Here is a 21,764-nt window from a genome sequence, read left to right as displayed (position 1 = left end):
TGCTAAAGAGTACAGTTCATCTCCCCATTTAATAAGATATCTCAACAAATTATAATAATAATAATCCTTGTATTTGATATAGCGCCTTATCACGTCTTCAAGAAGTCTCAAAGCGCTTCACAAAATATACTGTAAAGTGAACTGACTGTATGTTTGACTGGATGAAAAAACATCGGTACAGTTCACATTCTGAGTGCCAGTGCTTTCATTCTTTGGAGATCCGAAAATACATGATACAAAACCAATCTAAGTGACCAGTCACGACTACAAATTTAACATAACTGATATACAGGCTGCTAAAAATTTGCAAGAATCAGTGTAAAAAGAAAAGAATACTTGTGCGATACATCCAAATGGTAAAAAGATAACTTACCACATTGCTAGTTCCTGTTTTAGCATTTTCTATTTGGGAGGTTTCTGTGGTTTTCAACGTGTTCATGAAGCATTTGAGAGTCACTGAGCATGAAACAACACAAACCAATCTTCTTATATCTGAGCCATCAGGCAATAAGCACTGTAGCTGAGAAAGGTCCTGCTTCACCTGACACAGAAAAAATGTTTCTGGTTAGAAATGCAGATATTTAACGACAACAGCTTTCCAAGCAACCATTTTCCACTTTGTTTCCCTTCCATTGTTGAGATCCTATATTTAAACCAAAAGTTTTAATTTTCTGGATCCAAATTGATTTTGCAATTTACTTCAGCATCTTCAAAGGACATTTTTACAAAACTTACATTTGATTAGCACCTTTCATGTAGGATAACCATCTCGAAACACTACTTAAAGAATAAATTTAGAATTTACCTCTTCTTGCATATTTCTCCTGTGTTTTTGGTCATCTCCAATAGACTCATTCATGAAATGCTTGGATAAGGTGGACACAATGGCCTTATAAGCACGTTCCAATTTTTTCTGGCCCTAGAAAAAAATTGCAATTTTATTTTACAAAGGCAAGGACACACAAAGAGTGAGCGAGTGGGAGAATTGGGCACATGAAGAGAGAAGTCTTAAGGATAAGATAGTTCTTAATATACATATTTGACACCCACATACACATGCTGTACACTAACTGAATAAAAAATTTGTCCATATTATGTGAGAAAGAATGCATACCTTCTGTAATGTTGCAACACCAGACGATTTGCTGGTGACGTGATATCCATAAACTCGGCGAACATCCGAACACATGCCAGAAGTCAGTACAACATTGATTTCATTTCCCAGGGTGTGGTAAATGAAGACATCTAACATGTACGTGCACACATCTTTATTGTTAGCTAAATGGTACGCCTGGTCACTGATCATTATGAAATAGGGGTAGTTTTCATGTAGGAAGTCTTGCCACTTTGAAGAGAAACAATTGGTGAAATCGGAAAACACAGGAACCTCTGTGTTGTTTTGAAGATGAAGAATTAGTGCCATACGTAATGAAAGAAGATAGAAATTGTTGGACCACATAGATTCAGCATCCTAAAATGGAAAAACAATGCACTGGATTTACAAAATAGTTACTAACATTCAAGTACGAGTTGTGCACTTTACATAAGTTTGCAATGACAATATATCAGTCAGGTATTCTTTTAACAAAGAACCGTCTCTGGTCTATTGCCAACATTTTTAAAGATTGCACATGTCAATTTATACTATGTTGTTCATTGTACTTTTCTACCAAAGAAAAAGGTTCTTCTAAATGCAATTCACAAAAGTTAAACCTTCCCCCTGGAAGGTGCAATACAATAATAACAATCCTTGCAGTTGATCTAGCGCCATATCAGTTCTTCAAGACGTCTCAAAGCGTTTCACAGAATATACTGTAAAGTGAATTGACTGTGTATTTTGTGAGCGAAATTGCCACTTGCGCACAGCAGTGTCCCACAAAGAGTTTACATTCATTTAGTGCCATTCACGTGGGGAAGATATCTCAAAGGGCTGGACACCGCTGGCTGGGCACCTGAGCTGGGGTGAGAAGCCTGACTCTGGGAGGTCTGGTGGGGGGATATAACTGAAAGCACAATAAACTGACATTTCTGATTTTAATCCCATAGGAGTCTAATTCTGGCCTTTCTGTGATTCGCTCTCAATAATTCAGCATGAGAGATCAAATATTTGCACTATTGCATTGTGTAAGGTTGGTCAGAATCAGCTCCAGAACTTGAAATAACCTTCAATTTTCAACAGAACAGAACTTCAATGAGAGTTTGAGAGGTTTGCTGAGGACTTTGTAGATATACTGTTTCACTTTTTAATGGGGTCAATAATATTAATATTATAATATTATATTAATATTATAATATTATCCTTGCATTTGATATAGCGCCTTATCGCGTCTTTGAGATGTCTCAAAGCGCTTCACAGAATATATTGTAAAGTGGATTGACTGTGTATTTTGTGAGTGAAACAAATGTGGCATAATTGTGCAAATGTAGAAAAATATAAAACTGAGTTTTGTAATGCTTCAGTCGATTATTCATTTGGAATATAATCGTACAGTGCTTTGAAAATTAATCCACTGTGGCCAGTGTTATCTATCATTTTCCGACATATTTAAAATGGACAGATAGTACAATGAATCTTGGTAATGAAGATCATGGTTTGTTTGAATTATTATTTCTAAAAGCATGTAGTAATAATTGTGCCAGTCTTCTGCTGCAATAGAATTTTCCCATTCTATGCATACATCGCCAAAGTCTGTGCACAACAACAACTTGCATGCATATAGCACCTTTCACGTGGGGCAGCGTCCCAGAGCGCTTTCCAAACTACACTTCATGATGAGAGGACATTCTTGCCCTTTATTCCTTAACTAGAAGACTTTGGAGTCCTGTAGCTCAGTGGTTAGAGCACTCGCTTTGCAAGCGAGAGACCTGAGTTCAATTCCAGGCAGGTCGAAACCTTGGGCAAGTTTCCTTACTCCACACGCCTAATAATAATCCCTCCAAAAACCAAAAACAATAATAAATTGGTCATTTTCAATCTACGACTGTTTGTGGGACATTGCTGTGCGCAATTGGCTGCCGCGTTCGCCCGCAAATATACAGTCAATTTACTTTAGTGTGCTCTGTGAAGCGCTTTGGGACGTCCTCCCGACGTGAAAAGCGCTATATCAAATGCAAGGATTATTATTATTATTATTTGAATGTAGTCAATTTCAATGGCTGCTGTTCATTGCATTATAATGGTGTCTAACTTGCAACATTCCCAAGCTGATTTGTTGCACTGATTGCAGCTTCTGATTTGGAAATAAGATTGTAAAATTCACAATGTGCAAATGCAAAACTTAAAACTTCAAAACTTTTCCACCTCCTCCTACATTCCAGCTTGAAATTCATAATTCCTCAGATACAATGCAACAAGATGTACAAACCAAACAAGGCCACTAATGCAACTAAACTAAATTGAAAATATCACAAATTGAACCCCAATAATGCTTCCGGATTAGCTTGTGTGAGGAACTAGCACAGCGAAGACACAATAGTTTGAACAGCTTATTTTTTTGGTGAAACATATATAGTTTGTCACAAACTGAAGTAGGATTTTATCCCCACTGCTTCGTCAGTTACAATGAGACTAGAAAGAGTCAGTGAAACATACCTTAAAGAACACGATTACATACTTTGCTCCTTTGTTTGTCAAGTCAGCCAAAAATCGTTCCACCAAATAGAAAAGGTGCAGATTTTGTCCATGACGAAAGGTGCTATCCTCCACATGTTCAATCATTAATGAATCTCCATCGATCACAAAAAATTCAGACTCCACTGAGTCATGTAGCAGGCTAGTACGTCTGAAAGAAAACCGATGAGTTACTTTACACGGAAAAGTACAGAATAATGCACAGAATAATGATTGCACGTTTTGAAAATATTTTATATAAAAGTGACCATTGAATTCAACTTAGATAGAACCAATTATGTTAAACCCAGGGCCACCTACAACCTTACAAGAACAAAGTATAAATCAAAGAATAGGAAAAGATTACAAACATTTAGTGGGCAGGATTCCCCAAGATAACAGAATAAATACAGAAGTGAGGAATCGGCACAGGAACTGGCCTACGGAGACGGTCCCCTCTAGCTGGCTCGATTTCGACATTCCAGCTAACTCTAAGGTGAGATGCTTGGCAATGGAATGTCAGAATTGGATCAACCCTCTGTGCCGGTCTCGGTATTCCAGGTGGAGTCAGGCGAGTTCTCAGTACTCCACCAGGGCACTGCTGACAGACCAGCATGTCTGGCATATCAGCTGGATTTGGAGGGACAGACAAGTGATTGGAAGCAGGGATACTTCCCAATCAGCTCCTATTAACCCTGCAAGCCAAAGCCCTAACAGGTCTGGTGATCCAAGGACAAGCATCAGGAAGATTAACAGGAAAGACGCTACACAAACGTAATTTGTTGTTGTTGCCAGACGGTGCTTTCAATGGCAAACTATGCAGCTTTAGCTGGTTTGACTCCAGAGAATCCCAACACACATGGGAGGTGCCCAAGCCTTGGCTCTTGCCAACTATGTCCAATACTCTCTGGAATTAGATATGTAGGGAGAGTGCACACTCCATTTCAAACACATGGAAATTTATGTGGCACATATGTGGCACATGTTTCAGCTGGAACTCTTATCTGGCTTGTATACTCTTAAGCATGATGATGGGTCTCCATGTGTAGGAAACCTGGCTGACTAAAATCCAAAAACACTGGGCCTAAAAATTGTGACTGTTGTGGCACTATCGTACTTTGTAATCCCGTTTGTAATTAAACTCATTAACGCAGGTAAAGCCTTGTGTTAATAACTGCAATAGCTGCTCAATCAAGCCCAAATACCACCTTTTTATTTATCAGTTCTGCAGAATGAGAATGAGTAGCACTCAACATCGACAAATTAGTTCTCAGTGCAATATCTCCGAATACCATTCACCAGCCTCCACCCCCAAAACATCTCCACCGGTCGCAAAAAATTCCGAAACTGCACAGTAAAGTTCGGCCCAAGTTAACAAATCATTTGAATGACTTTAAACATCAAACAAGCGCTGACAGTAAAACAATACATTTCAAAATCACTTTGATTTCTAACTGCTGCTTGTGGCATTCAAAGGGTGGTGGTGGGGGGGGGGGTGGTCAAGATTTGTTTGCATCCATAATATTAAAAAGTACACACATAAAATAGATATACATCCCACTAACTTTAGTGTTATAACCGATCACATGAGTTTTGGGGCCTCATGTGGCTAAACAGATATAACAGCTTGTGTTAAAAAAAACTATGTTAAGCTGCATCTTGATTGAAATGAGGGGAGATGTGTGTGTGTGTTGCGGGGGGGGAGAGGGCGGAAGTGAATGATGTTCTTTATTAAAAAAAAGTATTGTTCTTTTTTAAAAAAAGAACCAAAAAGCAGCAATATGCTGAGTCACAAAAAACACCTGGTCTGGCTGCCACCACAGCAACACAACAAGGCTTGGAAAGTGAGCAAACAAGGCAGAGCCCCTGCAGGATACAGGCAGCACAGGCAGGGCAGGGCAGGCAGCACAGGGAGGGCAGGCAGCACAGGCAGGGCAGGGCAGGCAGCACAGGGAGGGCAGGCAGGCAGGGCAGGCAGCACAGGCAGGGCAGGCAGCACAGGGAGGGCAGGCAGGGAGGGCAGGCAGCACAGGCAGGGCAGGCAGCACAGGGAGGGCAGGCAGGGAGGGGCAGGCAGCACAGGGAGGGCAGGCAGGGGAGGGCAGGCAGCACAGGGAGGGCAGGCAGGGCAGGGCAGGCAGCACAGGCAGGGCAGGCAGGGAGGGCAGGCAGCACAGGGAGGGCAGGCAGGGCAGGGCAGGCAGCACAGGGAGCACGGGCAGGGCAGGGCGGGCAGGCAGCACAGGCAGCAGGGCAGGGTCAGGAAGAAAGGCCCCGACATGTGCTTGAGGCCGGGCCGGGGTTGGGCTCCAGCGGCAGGAGATGCACAGCGCGACCTGGATGTGACTGTACCTCGTGCCCCGAGCACTTCCCGAGTCACAGTCACATCAGTGCGTGAGCCTCGCACACACACCGCCTGAACACCAGAGCGGCAGCACAGCCTCTCCTCCCCCGGGGGGGGGGGGGGGGAGCTGCAAATCACCGCCATGTGTGTGTGTGTGGTGTGTGTGGGGGGGGGGGAGAGCTGCAAATCACCGTCATGTGTGTGTGTGTGGGGGGGGGGGGGGGGGAGAGCTGTAAATCACCGTCATGTGTGTGTGTGTGTGTGTGGGGGGGGGGGGGGGAGAGCTGCAAATCACCGTCATGTGTGTGTGTGTGTGGGGGGGGGGGGAGCTGTAAATCACCGTCATGTGTGTGTGTGTGTGTGTGGGGGGGGGGGGGAGCTGTAAATCACCGTCATGTGTGTGTGTGTGTGTGTGTGGGGGGGGGGGGAGAGCTGTAAATCACCGCCGTGTGTGTGTGTGTGTGTGTGGGGGGGGGGGGGGGGGAGAGCTGTAAATCACCGCCATGTGTGTGTGGGGGGGGGGGGGGAGAGAGCTATAAATCACCGCCATGTGTGTGTATGTGTGTGTGGGGGGGGGGGGGGAGAGAGCTATAAATCACCGCCATGTATGTGTGTGTGGGGGGGGGGAGAGCTGTAAATCACCGCCATGTGTGTGTGTGTGGGGGGGGGGGGGGAGAGAGCTATAAATCACCGCCGTGTGTGTGTGTGTGTGTGGGGGGGGGAGAGCTGTAAATCACCGCCATGTGTGTGTGTGTGTGTGTGTGTGGGGGGGGGGAGAGCTGTAAATCACCGCCATGTGTGTGTGTGTGTGTGTGGGGGGGGGGGGGAGAGAGCTATAAATCACCGCCGTGTGTGTGTGTGTGTGGGGGGGGGGGGGAGAGCTATAAATCACCGCCGTGTTTGTGTGTGTGGGGGGGGGGGGGGGGAGAGCTGTAAATCACCGCCATGTGTGTGTGTGTGTGGTGGGGGGGGGGGGAGCTGTAAATCACCGCCATGTGTGTGTGTGTGTGGGGGGGGGGGGGGGAGAGCTGTAAATCACCGTCATGTGTGTGTGTGTGTGGGGGGGGGGGGGGAGAGCTGTAAATCACCGCCATGTGTGGGGGGGGGAGTGAGGGCTGTGTTTTTGGCGCTGGTCATTGTCAGGATTCACGTGAAAACTACCACAAGTGACGGCTTGACTTGACTTACCCGCCCCGCGAGAGCCTGGCGAGCAGCCTCATCCGCAGGCCTCGCAGGTAGTCCATGTGTTTCTGCAGATCTGAGGGTTTTACACCATCACCAACAAAAGGGAAGGAAGGAAAATCAGGATCGATGCGGCAACGACTCCATTTCCACAATTTATTTTACACACAAAAAAAAGACAATAACAGTAAAAGCTTCTCCTCCTGTCCCCCCCCCCCTCACCCCCACCCCCAGTCTCTGCTCTGTGAGTGTGAGGGGGGGGGAGATGGTCAACTGCAATCAAACCCTGAAAAATACACATATTTTATGTTTTTTTAAAAAAAAATGTTTTTCGTGCATCTCTTTGTTTTACCTTAAACTGTATTTTGTTTTGAAAAACAATAATTTGCAAAACAAAGGAGGAGAGGGGAGGGGGGAGGGGGGAGAGGGGAGGGATACCATCTCAATTCATTGGGAATTCAGAGGCGACAGAATAAAACAAAGCAAAACCCAAATCAAAAAAATTACCTTGAAAACGTATATCAACCGATTGCAAAAAAATAAGGAGTCTTTTGGAGGGGGGTTCGTAAATATATAGATTTTAAAATATAAATTAAAATTGTCGGGCAGCACAGGCCCCACACACAGAGACACACACAGACACAGAGACACACACAGAGACACACAGACACACACAGACACACAGACAGACACACACAGAGACACACACAGAGACACAGAGACACACACAGACACACAGAGACACACAGATACACAGAGACACACACAGACACACACAGAGACACACAGACAGACAGAGACAGACACAGACACACACAGAGACACAGACACACACAGACAGACACACAGAGACACAGACACACACACAGACACAAAGACAGAGACACACACACAGACAGACAGACACACACAGAGACACAGACACACACACAGAGACACACACAGACACAGACAGACAGACACACAGATCTGAAACACGATCAACAAACAAACAAAAACAAATAAACAAATTAATTTAATGAATTGATTAATTAATTCAAAAGCCACATCACCGGCCAGCGGGTCGGGGTCGCTGGTGCTCGCGGCCCCGGGACTCGGGTCCTCGTCGTCATCCTCAGACGGTTCCTCATCCTCGGACACCTCAGAGAAGACGTCCTCCTCCTCCTCCCCCTCCCCCTCCGGCCTGTCCAGGGAGAGCTCCTCCACATCCTCCTCGCCCTCCCCGCTCTCGGGCTCGGACTCCGGATCCCCACTCCGGTCACTGTCGCCGCCGCCGCCCTCCGCCTCCTGCAGGAGACCGTGATCCAGAGAAGCCATGAGCCGAGCCTCTCCCTCTCTCTGTGCCTCTCTCCTTCTCTCTGTGCCTCTCTCTCCCTCTCTCTGTGCCTCTCTCCCTCTCTCTGTGCCTCTCTCCCTCTCTCTGTGCCTCTCTCTCCCTCTCTCTGTGCCTCTCTCCCTCTCTCTGTGCCTCTCTCCCTCTCTCTGTGCCTCTCTCCTCTCTCTGTGCCTCTCTCTCCCTCTCTCTGTGCCTCTCTCCTTCTCTCTGTGCCTCTCTACCTCTCTCTGTGCCTCTCTCCCTCTCTCTGTGCCTCTCTCCCTCTCTCTGTGCCTCTCTCTCCCTCTCTCTCCCTCTCTCTGTGCCTCTCTCTGTGCCTCTCTCTCCTTCTCTCTGTGCCTCTCTCTCCCTCTCTCTGTGCCTCTCTCCCTCTCTCTGTGCCTCTCTCCCTCTCTCTGTGCCCCTCTCCTCTCTCCACTGTTCACCTGACACTCAATCTGCACTCTCCTGCACTGCTGTACTACAATCCGTCATTCAGATCGCACGAACCCCTACACACAACTCCTTATCCCCTCTCTGCACCCGCTCACAGCCTCCCACACATTCCTTTCTCTCTCTCTCTCTCTCTTCCACTCCCTCCCTTCCTCCCACTCTCTCTCTCTCTCTCTGGTCCGGATGCAAAGCACTGCGTGCAATGGTCCCTCCTCTTTCTCTCTCTCTCTCTCTCTCTCTCGCCTCCTTCCTTCCTTCCTTCCCTCTGTGCAATGTCACTGTGTGACATTGTACAGAGGAAGGAAGAGTTCTGAGAATCTCATCTCAATCCCAATGTCTTGCTCACTCTCCCTTGCAGGGCACTAACAATACTCTTTTTTTTTCCCCCCCTCCCCCCCAAAAAAGTAAAATATTGCAATAAATATTACTAAAATATATATATGTGTGTGTATATATATATACGCCCCATTCAATACAATACTACATTTGTAAAGTGCCTTTCGGGTCAGGGGACGACAACGTCCCAAGGCGCTGAACATTCAGGGATTAGGACGGGGGTGCGGCGGGGGGGGGGTGTTGGGATCAGGGAGGGTGGAGGGCAGAGAGGGTAGGAGGGTGGCCGAAGGCACGGTGAGAAAAGGAGGGTCTTGAGGCATGTCTGAAGGAGCTAAGGGAGGGGGCGAGGCGGAGGGAATGCAGAATGGAGTTCCAAAGGGTGGGGGCGGAGAGGCTGAAGGCCCGATCGTCGATGCTGGGGTGGGCCGGGTGGGGGGACATGGAGCAGGCCGGAGCTTGCAGAGCGGAGGGAGCGGACAGGTTGATAAGGGGTTAGCAGGTCATAAAGGTAGGAGGGGGCAAGGCCATGGAGGGCTTTGAAAGTGAGGACGAGAACCTTTGAACTCAATCCTCAGGGATGGGGAGCCAGTGGAGCCGGTCGAGGGTTGATGTGATGGGGTCACGGAGCCTGGTGCGGGAGAGGACACGAGCTGCAGAGTTCGGATGATCCGCAGCTTATGGAGGGAAGAGTTGGGAAGGCCGACAAGCAGAGCGTTGGCAAGCGTAGTTGTAATGAAGGCATGTATGAGGGTTTCGGCGACCTGAGGGGTGAGGCAGTGGCGGAGTCAGGCAATGTTGCAGATGTTGAGGAAGGCAAATGGGTCATGGCACAGATGTGGGGGAGAAAGGATAGTTGAGGTCGAACAAGACACTTAGGTTCCTGACAGATTTGGTGAGGTGGAATGTGCACCCGTGGATTCCGATGCTGCCAGTGCCTGAGGTGCGGAAGCGCTGGCGCGAGCCAATCAGTAAAGCCTCGGTCATTCTGATGTTCAACTGTAGAAAGTTGGCTCTCATCCAGCACTTGATGTCTAATAGGTAGTCTGTCAGGACATCAGTGGTCATGGGGTCGCGGGTAGAGGCAGAGATAAAGTTTGGTGTTATCCACGTACATGTGGAAGTTGACTCCATATCTGCAGATGGTGTCACCAAGAGGGAGCATGTACAGGTTGAAGAGGGGAGAACCGAGGACAGAGACCTGAGGAACACCGCATGAGAAAGGTGCGGGGGCTGGAGGAGAAGCTATTTGTGGAGACAAAATGGAGCCGGTGTGAGAGATAGGATTGGAACCATTCAAGGAAAGAACCTTGAAGGTTAAGATGACAGGAGAGGCGGTGGAGGAGGCTAGAGTGGTCCACAGGGTCAAAGGCAGCAGAGAGGTCAAGGAGGACGAGGAAACAGAAGGAGCACTGGTTACAGATGGACAGAACGTCATTTGTCACCTTTCCAGGGCTGTTTCCGTGCTATGGGAAGCATGGAAATCCGATTGGAGGGGCTCGTAAAGGGAGTGGTGGGAGAGGAAGGAGAGAAGCTGGGAAGCAACAACTCTTTCAAGGACCTTGGAAAGCAAAGGGAGGTTGGAGAAGGGGCAGTAGATAGTGAGCTAGTGATAGGTCAAGGGAACGTGTTTTTAGGATAGGGGTGATGACAGCTGATTTTAGGGGGGTGGGAACACTGCCAGTTGACAAGGAGAGGTTGATGAGGTCTGAGATTAAAGGGGAGGTGGAGCTGGGAGGTAAGGAGAGGGGAAGGGATGGGGTTGAGGGAGCAGGTGGTGGGCTTTATGTGGGTTATAGTGGTGATGAGAGAGCAGGGGGAGACATGTTCGAAGGTGTAGAGGGAGGGATGGGTAGGGGCCGGAGTGTGAGGGAGACATAGGGAGGCAGTGGCAGTTGGGAGGTCGGAGGCAGCTGAACGGATCTTCTCCATTTTGGTCTTGTGGAAATCCAGCATCTGCTCGCAGTTGGAGGAGAGGATGGGCAAGGCATGAGAGGGTGGATGGAGGTCCCGGTTGGTTGTTGAGAAGAGAAGCCTGGGGTTGACCTTGACCTCCAAGATTACCTTGGAATGGAAGGACAAATTAGCGGAGGTCGACTGGTAAGTTTTTGTGTGGTCCAACCAGATCTGCCAATGGACCACTAAATTAGATTTGAGTTAGGTGCGTTCGGAGGCATGCACCTGACCCTTGAGTAAGTGGAGGTGGCTGGTGTACCAGGGTGAGTTGCGTGAGTAGGAGGTGGATTGGGAGGTGAGGGGGACAAGGGAATCAAGAATGGTGGAGAGGGAGTTGTGGAGGCGGTGCCAGAGGTGGGCCAGAGTGGGAGGAGTTTAGACGACTCCAGGGCAGCAGAGAGGGAGTGCGAGGAGATTCTTTTCCAGGGGCAATAGGAGATGGAGGTGGGTTGGGTAGCGGTGGGGAGAGGGATTGAGGAGTTAAGGGAGATGAAATGGTGATCTGAAATGGCTTTATCGGTGATTGTGAGTTCAGAGACACTGAAGCGTCAGGTAATCACCAGGTTGAGTGGGTGACCATGAGCGTAGGTGGCAGAATGGATGTGGAGGGAGAGGTTGTGAGAAGAAAGGAGAGCGGAGAAGTCGGTGGAGATAGAGCAAGAGGGAGTGAAGTGCTGGTTGAAGTTGGATAGGATAGGAAGATGTTCAGAACAGAGCCAGACGGAAGCGAGGAGGGTGGAAATGTCAGAGATGAAGGTGGGGCCTGTTTGGGGGACAATAAATCAGGAGAATTTTGAGGGAAAGATTATGACTCATCCACTATACTGCTTGCTTGTTTTGTGAAGCACTGTTATCACCACCAACAGCAACAACTTGCATTTTTATGTTGTATTTCATGCTGGATAGCGTCCCGGAGCGCTTGACAGTAACAGAGCATGATGTTGAGCCGGCAGGAGGTGACTGTCGGCATGGTCGAAAAGGAAGGTCTTCAGGCACAGCCAGAAGATGGGGATGGAAAAGGCAAGCTGGAGGGATAGAGGAAGAGTGTTCCAGAGTTTCGGGGCATAGTGGCTAAAAGCACAGCCACCGATGTGGAACTGTGGGCACGAGGGACACGCAGAAGGCCGGAGCCAGTTGAGCGGAGGCAGCAGTTTTGCGGGGTATGTGGGTCAGAGAGATCCTCATCCTCACCTACAAGGCCATTCACGGCCTTGCTCCCTCCTACCTCTCCGACCTACTATCCCCCTACCTACCTGCCCGTACCCTCCGTTCCTCTGGCTCCGGTCTGCTCCACATCCCCCGCCCCAACCGCCCTACTATCGGTGGCCGGGCCTTCAGCCTCTCAGCCCCAAGGCTCTGGAACTCTATCCCCCAGTGCCTTCGCCGCCTCCTCCCTTTCCTCCTTCAAGGCCGGTCTCAAGACCTTTCTCTTTGACCGTGCCTTCAGCTCCCCTCTCGACTCTCTACCCCTTCCTCGCTCCCTCCCTTCCCTCCACTCACCCTGACCATTTCCCCCTTGCTCGGGTCCTGACCCAACTGTACAGCGCCTTGGGACGTCCTCCCGATGTGAAAGGCACTCAATAAATGGAATCTAGTTGTTGTTGTTGTTGTAGGGAGGTGCCAGCGCATGAAGGAATTTGAAAACGAGTGTGAGGATCTTGAAATCGATCCATTCGGTGCTAGGAAGCCAGTGGAGCCAGTCGAGAAATGCAAGGAAGGACCCTCCGCTCCCCCTTATGCCCTTAAAAAAGGCAAAACAGATTCAACTGGGCAAGATCATAGGGCAGAATTTTGGAATGATCAAGGTCACCATACTGCACAAACCACCCCTGCCATCTTCCCTAGCAGCACCAAGGTGATTCTTAAATTAATAATAATCCTTGCATTTGATATCTTGCCTTATCATGTCGTTGAGACATCTCAAACTGCTTCACATGATATTAAAGCGGATTGACTGTATCTTGTGGGCAAAATGCGGCAACAGTTTCGCACAGCAATGTCCCAGCTGTGGAGTAAATGACCAATTTTATTTGGGGATTGTTGGCCAGAACACTGAGAAAAACTCCCTTTTCTTTTCGAATAGTGTCATGTGATCTTTAACGTCCACAGGAACAGGCAGACGGCCCTTGGTTTAATGTTTCATACAAAGCTCGGCACCTCCAACAATGTAACATGCCCCCAGCACTGCATTGTAGTGTCATCTTAGACAATATGATTCCAAGTCCTGACGTGGGGCTTGAACCCACAGCCTTCTGACCCAGAGGTGAGAGTGCTACCACTGAGGCAGACTGACACACTGTTCTAGTGTTAATTGTAAATGGGGCTAATTGTCCTATATGGGAAAAAAACTTCCTGATGCCTGCCTTAATCTGCCTTCACAATCTTGAACTTTTGCCCCTCATAGTCCTGAACGTGGCCTTTGGTGCTTTGTTCCAGCCCCCGCTCTGTCATGTCTGGCATCCCCCAGGGCTCTGTCCTTGGCCCTCTCCTCTTTAATATCTACATGCTCCCCCTTGGTGACATCATCCGCAGACATGGGATCAACTTCCATATATATGCGGATGACACCCAACTCTATCTTTCTGCCTCCACCCTCAACTCCAGGACCACTGCTGTCCTGACAGACTGCCTGTCGGACGTCAAGTCCTGGATGAGGGCAAATTTCCTAAAGTTGAATATGAACAAGACTGAGGCCCTCCTGATTGGCTCGTGCCAGCGTCTCTGCACCTCAGGCTCTGGCAGCATCAACCTCCATGGTTGCACACTTCAACTCACCAAGCCAGTCAGTAACTTAGGTGTCTTGTTCGACCCTCAACTGTCTTTTCTTCCCCACATCCAAGCCATGACCCGCTCTGCCTTCCCTCACCTCCTAACATCGCCTGACTCCACCACTACCTCACTCTTCAGGCCGCTGAAACTCTTGTTCATGCCTTCATCACCTCCAGGCTCGACTATGCAAATGCCCTGCTTGTCGGCCTTCCCAATCCTCCCTCCACAGGCTGCAGATAATTCAGAACTCTGCAGCCCGTGTCCTCTCCCGCACCAAACTCAGCTACCCAATCTCTCCCATTCTCGCCCGACTTCATTGGCTCCCTATTCTTCAGAGGATCCAGTTCAAGATCCTGGTCCTCATCTACAAAGCCCACCATGGCCTCGCCCCACCCCTCTGTGACCTCCCAGCCCCTTACCAACCCACCCGTTCCCTCCATTCAGCCAACTCCGGCCTGCTTCATGTCCCTCAACCCACCAGCCCATCAGCCACTCTGCCCCCAACCTCTGGAATTCCATCCCCCAATCACTTTGCCTCGCCCCTTCCTTACCCTCCTTCAATTTCTGCCTCAAAACCCTCCTCTTCGACTATGCCATCGCCCAACTGCCTTCCCTTCCCTTCTCCCTCTCTAACTCCAACTTGGGTCTGAAATGCTGTACACTGTCCAGCGCCTTTGGACGTCCTCTCGACGTGAAAGTCGCTATACAAATGGAATCTTGTTGTTGTTGCTTTGGCATACAGTATTTGAAAATATTTTCCTATTTGGTATCATATAACATCCAGCATCTTATACAAACATGTCTCTAAAGGGGCTAGACAATATAGATCATGACAGGCTGTTTCAACTTTTCCACAACAGTAAAACCAGAGGACACGATCTGCGATTGAAGGGGGGTAAATTCAGAACAAATCTATCTCAGTGAGCGAATAATGAACCTGTGGAACAGGCTCCCTAGGGAGATGTTTGAAGCAGGAAGTGTTGATTCTTCCAAACACTGATTAGATAGCTTTCTTTTAGGAAATAACATTATGGGATATAGTACATAGGTAGTTCGGGACATATGTGCATGCGATCACCAGGAAGGTGGAAGGTGAACTAGATGGACCTTGGTCTTTTTTTATCTAGCCTTTCTTGTATTCTTATGTCTCAGTTACATTTCTCAGCCTGGCTCAGTTGGTCAGTTGGTAGCAATCCCACCTCTGAGTCAGAAAGTTGTAGATTTAAACCTCTCGTTGGGGGATTGAGGGGATCCACTCAGTTGTCATTGTCACTGCCACATCATCCCCCTTCTCTGTTTGGTCTCCTCCCATCTATCCCTCCATAATTTCAACCTAGTCTCCTCCTCATCCCTCTCCTCCCTCATCTCCCATATGAAACAAAACACCTGCTTCCATTGACAACATCCCCACCCCTCAACCTTGTTGCAGAGTATCCAGATCTCTGAAACTTGTGTCCTTTCCTACACCAGGCCTCTAACCTCACACGGCTCCTCTGGCTTCCCATTCCCCAGCCGATTGAGTTCAAGATCCTCATCCTAACCTTGAAGTCCTTCCATGGTCTTGTCTCACTCAACTTCTGCAATCTCCTCAAATCCTATTGACTCAGCCACTCTCTCCGCTCAGCAGGGACTGGCCTGCCTTACATCTCCCGCCCTACCCACTCCACCATTAGCAGTCAGGCTTTCAGCATATCTGACCCCGTTCTCTGGAACTCTATTCCGGAGTCCCTTCGACTTGCCCTTCCCTCGCCTTCTTTAAGGTCTGCCTCAAGACCTTCCTCTTTTACCTCACCTTCATTTTAAATGATCTTCCAACCCCCCCTTACTCCCCTCGCCCCCTAGGCACTCCCCTCACACCCCTCCCTACCCATCCCCTCGTCCTCATCCCCATCTCGGATTCAAACCCTGAACTGTCCTGTGCCTTGGGACAGCCTCCTAATATAAAAGATGCTGTAAGAAAGGAGAATCAAAATAAAGGAATGGGGGAGGAAGTCAGTTATAGAAAAACAATTTTGGAAATAAAATTATTTAGGAGTTCATAGAATATCATTAAATACATTTTTAAATTTGCAAGTTATTCTCAGCAGCATAGTATCAAACAATTTTTGTATTGTGAATTAATTATCCTATAATAATCATCCTTGCATTTGATGTAGCTCCTTATCGCGTTTTCGAGACATCTCAAGGAGCTTCACATAATATACTGTAAAGTGAATCGACTGTATATTTTGTGGGTGAGATGCGGCAACCAATTGTGCACGGCAGAGTCCCACAAACAGTCATGGATTGAAGTGACCAAGTTATGATTATTATCATTTTTTGAAAGAATTATTATCCCCAGAAATATACTCTATGCATATACTGTATTACCAGAAAAGGTGGTTCAGTCCAGAATTATGAACTAATTTCAAGAACCAGCTCATGTTGTCAATGAGAAGGCTGCAGGATTGTTATCCCAGAAAGATGAAATCATATGAGCCAAAATGCATTCTTCAACCAAAAGTATCCTGTTATACACCCTATTTATATTATGAATATTTTAAATGATTCTGTTTACACTAAAAAACTGTTGGAAGCATTTTAGTTATTCTTGCTGGGAGATTATTGAATCCTGGTTGGGATGTCATTACAGTGAGCTAAGTGTTATGTTGCTACAGCAACATCTAGCCAACTGTTGGCCTCATGTGACCGATTAAAAGACAGACACAGTGCTATTGAGACGGGTACCGTATTTTACAGGAAGCCTACGCACAAGGTTCATGCATAGTCCTGCGAAGAAAAATAAACACTGAAAAATCGTGGTACTTTTTCAGCAGTGGAAATTTGTCACTTTTGCAATGTTATCACAACATTATTCTTGAAATGTAAGGATTTATTTCCCACTCAGACCATACATATTCGCAAGTATGAATATTTGTTTGCATGTTTGTAATAAAATAAACTTTAAAAACAAATTATGAGATAATCTTTGACATTCCAGACTATTCACTGCCCAATGCCAAAAAAGTAATCATACAAAATAATTGATGTGGTTGAAAATGTAAAATAGTGTGTCAAGGATCAATGATATTGAATGATTTCTGTATTAAGGAGAATAAAACTAGGTGCATCCATAGGTTAAAAATAAAAGACAAACCATAGATAAAATGTTGGTTTCTGAGGGCAAATCTAACAGATATATGATTCACCCTACGTGAAGGGAGCTATCTAATAGCAAGTTACTGCTGATATAGTTCGCCTACTAATACAGTCACCACAACTTACAAGAAAAAGGTAATAAAGGGCTATTCGGTCCAAATTCCATGTGGTTATATATCAACAAATAATGCAAAAGTAATGAAATTTAGGGGCCAAAGTTTAAGAGTAAAATCCTTAAATGATCCTTATTAATGGCTTTAGATCAGTGATCATTTCCTATTCAAATTCCATTTTTTCTGAGTATTTTAATAATAGTTAATCAAGAAGCCATCACTGCAGATTGTGCAGCAAGTAAATTTAGAAAACTGTTTCTTCAAATGAAATACTCTTTAATTTCAGTTATTGCTGATTTCAGCCATAAATATGTCTCTCACTTTCTGTGTAACTAGAAGCAGCTCCTTGACTCAGGGGTTTTTCTCAACTTAGCAGAGAGGACACTCTTAACTCCCACGGAATCCTAGCCTTGAGAACCTTTGCAGTGTCGGGGATAATATCTCATAAGAACATAAGAATTAGGAGCAGGAGTAGGCCATTCGGCCCCTCGAGCCTGCCCCGCCATTCGATAAGATCATGGCTGATCTTCAGTCCTAACTCTAATTACCTGCCCTATCCTCATATCCTCTAATCCCTCTATATTTAAAAAATATATCGGTCTCAACCTTGAAAATGTTCAAGGAATGAGCATCTACAGCCTTCAGGGGTAGTGAACTCGATAAATTCACTACCCTCTGAGTGAAGAAATGTTTCCTCAACTCTGTTCTAAAAGGCTGACCCTTAATTTTCAGACTGTGACCCCTGGTTATAGATTCTCCTACTGGGGAAACAGACCCTCAGTGTCTACTTTATCCAGCCCTTTAAGAATCTTATATGTTTCAATAAGATCTCCCCTAATTCTTCTGTACTCTAGAGAATACAGCCCTAGTTTATTCAGCCTATCCTCATAGGTCAGTCCCCTCATCCCAGGAACTAACCTCGTGAATCTACGCTGCACCCCCTCTAAGGCAAGTATGTCCTTTTTTAAATAAGGAGACCAAAACTACACACAATACTCTAGGTGCGGTCTCACCAAGGCCCTATTCAGTTGCAGCAAGACTTCGCTACTCTTGTACTCTGAACCTTTTGCAATGAACACTAACATGCCATTCGCCTTCTTAGTTGCTTGCTGCAAACTAACTTTTTGAGACTGGTGTACAAGGATACCCAAATCCCTCTGAACACTAACGCTATCTAATCTCTCCCCCTCTAGAAAATAATCTGTTTTTTCTATTTTTGCTACCTAGGTGAAGAACTTCACACTTCCCCACATTCCACCTGCCACCTACTCGCCCACTCCCCGAGCCTATCTATATCCTGTTGCAATTTTTTTGCATCATCCTCAGAGCTTGCTTTTCCTAGTTCAGTGTCATCCATGAATTTAGATATGTTACATTCAATGTCCTCGTCTAGATCATTGATGTAAATTGTAAATAGCTGAGGCCCAAGCACTGATCATTGTGCCACTCCACTAGTCACATCCTGCCAATTCGAGAATGACCCGTTTATCCCTACTCTCTGTTTTCTACCCGTTAGCCACTTTCAATGTCCTCGTCTAGATCATTGATGTAAATTGTAAATAGCTGAGGCCCAAGCACTGATCATTGTGCCACTCCACTAGTCACATCCTGCCAATTCGAGAATGACCCGTTTATCCCTACTCTCTGTTTTCTACCCGTTAGCCACTTTCAATCCATGCTAATATATTCCCATTAATCCTGTGGGCCTTAACCTTGTGCAATAGCCTTTTGTGTGGCACTTTGTCAAACGCCTTCCTAAAATCCAAATATACTACATCTACTGTTTCCCCCCTTTCTAACCTGCTAGATACATCTTCAAAATCTTTAACAGATTAGTTAAGCATGACTTCCCTTTTGTAAAGCCATGTTGACTCTGCCTAATCTTGTTATGGTCTTCCAGGAATCCCATAATGACATCCTTAATTAAGGACTCAAGAATTTTCCCTACCACTGATGTCAGACTAACTGGTCTATAGTTCCCCATTTATTCTCTCCCACCCTTCTTAAATAGTGGTGTTACGTTTGTAATCTTCCAATCAATGGGAACCGTTCCAGAATCCAAAGAATTTTGGAAGCTCAAGGACAAGCCATCCACTATCTCAGTAGTCACCTCTTTTAAAACCCTAGGATGTAGGCCATCAGGTCAACAACAACAACAACAAGATTCCATTTATAAAGCGCCTTTCACGTCAGGAGGACGTCCCAAAGTTGGGTCCAGGGGATTTATCAGTGTTAAGACCTGGCAATTTACCTAAAACCATTTCTTTAATAATGTTAATTTCCTCAAGTTACTCGCTAACATTTTCTTCTTGGTTCCCCTCTATTCTTGGTAGGTTTTCAGTGTCTTCTAAGGTGAAGTACTTGTTTAATGACTCTGCCATGTCTTTGTCCCCTACTATAATTCCCGCTGTCTCTGCCTGTAACGGACCCACATTTATCTTTGACAGCCCCTTTTCATATATTTGTAAAAACTCTTGCAGTCTGTCTTTATGTTCTTCGCTAGTTTGCCCTCATATTCCATTTTCTCCCTCTTAATCACTTTTTTGGTTCTCCTTTGTTGATCCCTAAAGTTCTCCCAATCCTCAAGTTTACTACCCGTCTTAGCTGTTTTATAGGCTTCTTCCTTTAACTTTATACTTTTCCTAACTGCTCTAGTTAGCCACGGTTGGGCCACCTTTCCCGTGGCATTCTTATTCCTCAAAGGAATACGTGCTCGCTGGGAATTTTGCACTATCTCCTTAAATGTCTACCATTGCTGGTCTACTATCAAATCCTTAAGTCTAATTTCCCAGTTTGTTTTAGCTAAATCCTCTCTCATACCAGCAAAGTTGGCTTTACTTAAATTTAAGACCTTTGCTTCGGACTTAATTACTTCTCTCTCTTACTTAATGCTAAATTCCATCATATTATGATCGCTTTGCCCTAGAGGAACCTCAAGTTCCAGTTTGCTGATCAGCCCTGTTTCATTACACAAAACAAGGTCTAATATGGCCATTCCTTGGTTGGCTGCTCGGCATACTGATCTAGAAAATTATCCCTAATCCATTCTATAAACTCTTCCTGTATCTTATTTTTCCCAATTTGGTTGTCCCAATCTATATGCAGATTAAAATCACCCACAATTAATGTTTTTCCTTTGCTACATGCTCTGCTAATTTCCTGATTTATACCTTGAGAGATACTGTGACTGCTGTTCGGGGGTCTATAAACTACTCCCACTAGAGTTTTCTGCCCCTTGTTGTTACATACTTCTACCCATACTGACTCTACTTCCTGCTTTTCTGATTTAAACTCTTTCCTCTCTACTGTTTTTATCCCATCCTTTATTAGCAGGGCCAACCCCCCTCCTTGTTTACCACATTGCCTATCTTTTCTATACACCACGTACCCTAGAATATTTAGCTCCCACCCTTGATCTCCCTGTAACCATGTCTCGGTGATGGCCACTAGATCATACCCATTTGTTGCTATTTGTGCATTTAGGTCATCTATCTTGTTTCGAATGTTTCGCGCATTCAGATACAGAACTCTTGATTCTGACTTCAGGCTATTAGTCCTATTCACCAGTACCCTACCCCTGGGCTTCTTTTCCCCGCTTGACACACTTTGCTCATCTCCCTCGTTAATCTGCTCTCCCACTTTCATCGGTCCTAATTTTAGTTGTGACGGATTACATGTGGTTGATTTTGCCCCCCACCCCACCCCTTTAGTAGTTTAAAGCCCTGTCTACCTCCCTATTTATTCGTGTCGCCAGGACATTTGTCCCAGCCCTGATTAGGTGGAGTCCATTCCTTTGGAATAGCTCCTGTCTCCCCCAATACTGGTGCCAGTGGCCCATGAAATGAAACCCCTGCCCTCCACACCACTCTTTAGCCAGGTATTCAGATCTTCATTATTTTTTGCCTGTACCTGTTGGATAATTTTCCGTTTCTACCTTCTTTGTATACTTCTGCAATTGGATGTTAGTTCATTCAAGCAATAAACACAGTCACACAGTTCAATCACTAAGAGTACATTTATTCAACTAACTCAGGACCAGTCAGTTCAGTCTGGTACAGAGTTAGGGTCGTAGCTTCACCAAGCTGACGACCCCGTTGTAGGATTCAACAATGGCATTTATACAAGTATGGGGAGGATCCTTCTCCTCCAATCGTTAGATTTGGTCGTAGGTGACAATGTGGTCGAGACATAGGATGTGTATTGGGCAACTATCCATTGTCTCATACTCCAAGGCTGCGGTTAGTCTGCGCATATATCTGTTGATTCGGGTTTACTTCCTTCATGGAACCAGTCTGCGCATACATCTGTTGATTCGGGCTTACTTCCTTCATGGAATCAGTCGTAACTGGTTCCATGCAGTTGAGCTGCACGTTTCTAAGATCAGATAACACAGTCTGCCAAGCTTCTCATTGCAGGGTTTACTAAAGGTTATAATTTGTGCCTTTTTATCCATCATTCCCTCCTTTTATAATCTTTATTAACATTGCCATGTGCCGGTACAGTCCCCAATTTATTTTCTCGGATGCCTCTTGTTGCCTTGTGACAATTTAA

General features: G+C 46.2%; 1 protein-coding gene across 1 annotated transcript in view; it reads right to left on the bottom strand.

Moving 5' to 3' along the window:
* Window positions 1-8,500, bottom strand: part of LOC103177349 (DExD/H-box helicase 60) — a 45,808-nt gene extending 37,308 nt beyond the window's left edge. The window contains exons 1-6 of the mRNA XM_042337532.1: window positions 8,189-8,500; window positions 7,143-7,212; window positions 3,593-3,782; window positions 1,115-1,471; window positions 806-919; window positions 374-541 (exon numbers count right to left, since the gene is read on the bottom strand). Of these exons, the coding sequence (XP_042193466.1) occupies window positions 374-541; window positions 806-919; window positions 1,115-1,471; window positions 3,593-3,782; window positions 7,143-7,212; window positions 8,189-8,453 (1,164 nt within the window). The 5' untranslated portion in view covers window positions 8,454-8,500. The remainder of the gene's footprint in view (window positions 1-373; window positions 542-805; window positions 920-1,114; window positions 1,472-3,592; window positions 3,783-7,142; window positions 7,213-8,188) is intronic.
* Window positions 8,501-21,764: the final 13,264 nt, after the last annotated feature.

Source organism: Callorhinchus milii, unplaced genomic scaffold (genome assembly GCF_018977255.1).
Source record: "Callorhinchus milii isolate IMCB2004 unplaced genomic scaffold, IMCB_Cmil_1.0 Scaffold1, whole genome shotgun sequence".
Taxonomy (NCBI): domain Eukaryota; kingdom Metazoa; phylum Chordata; class Chondrichthyes; order Chimaeriformes; family Callorhinchidae; genus Callorhinchus; species Callorhinchus milii.
Note: the sequence above shows the minus strand (reverse complement) of the source record. Positions and strands in the feature narration are given on the sequence as shown.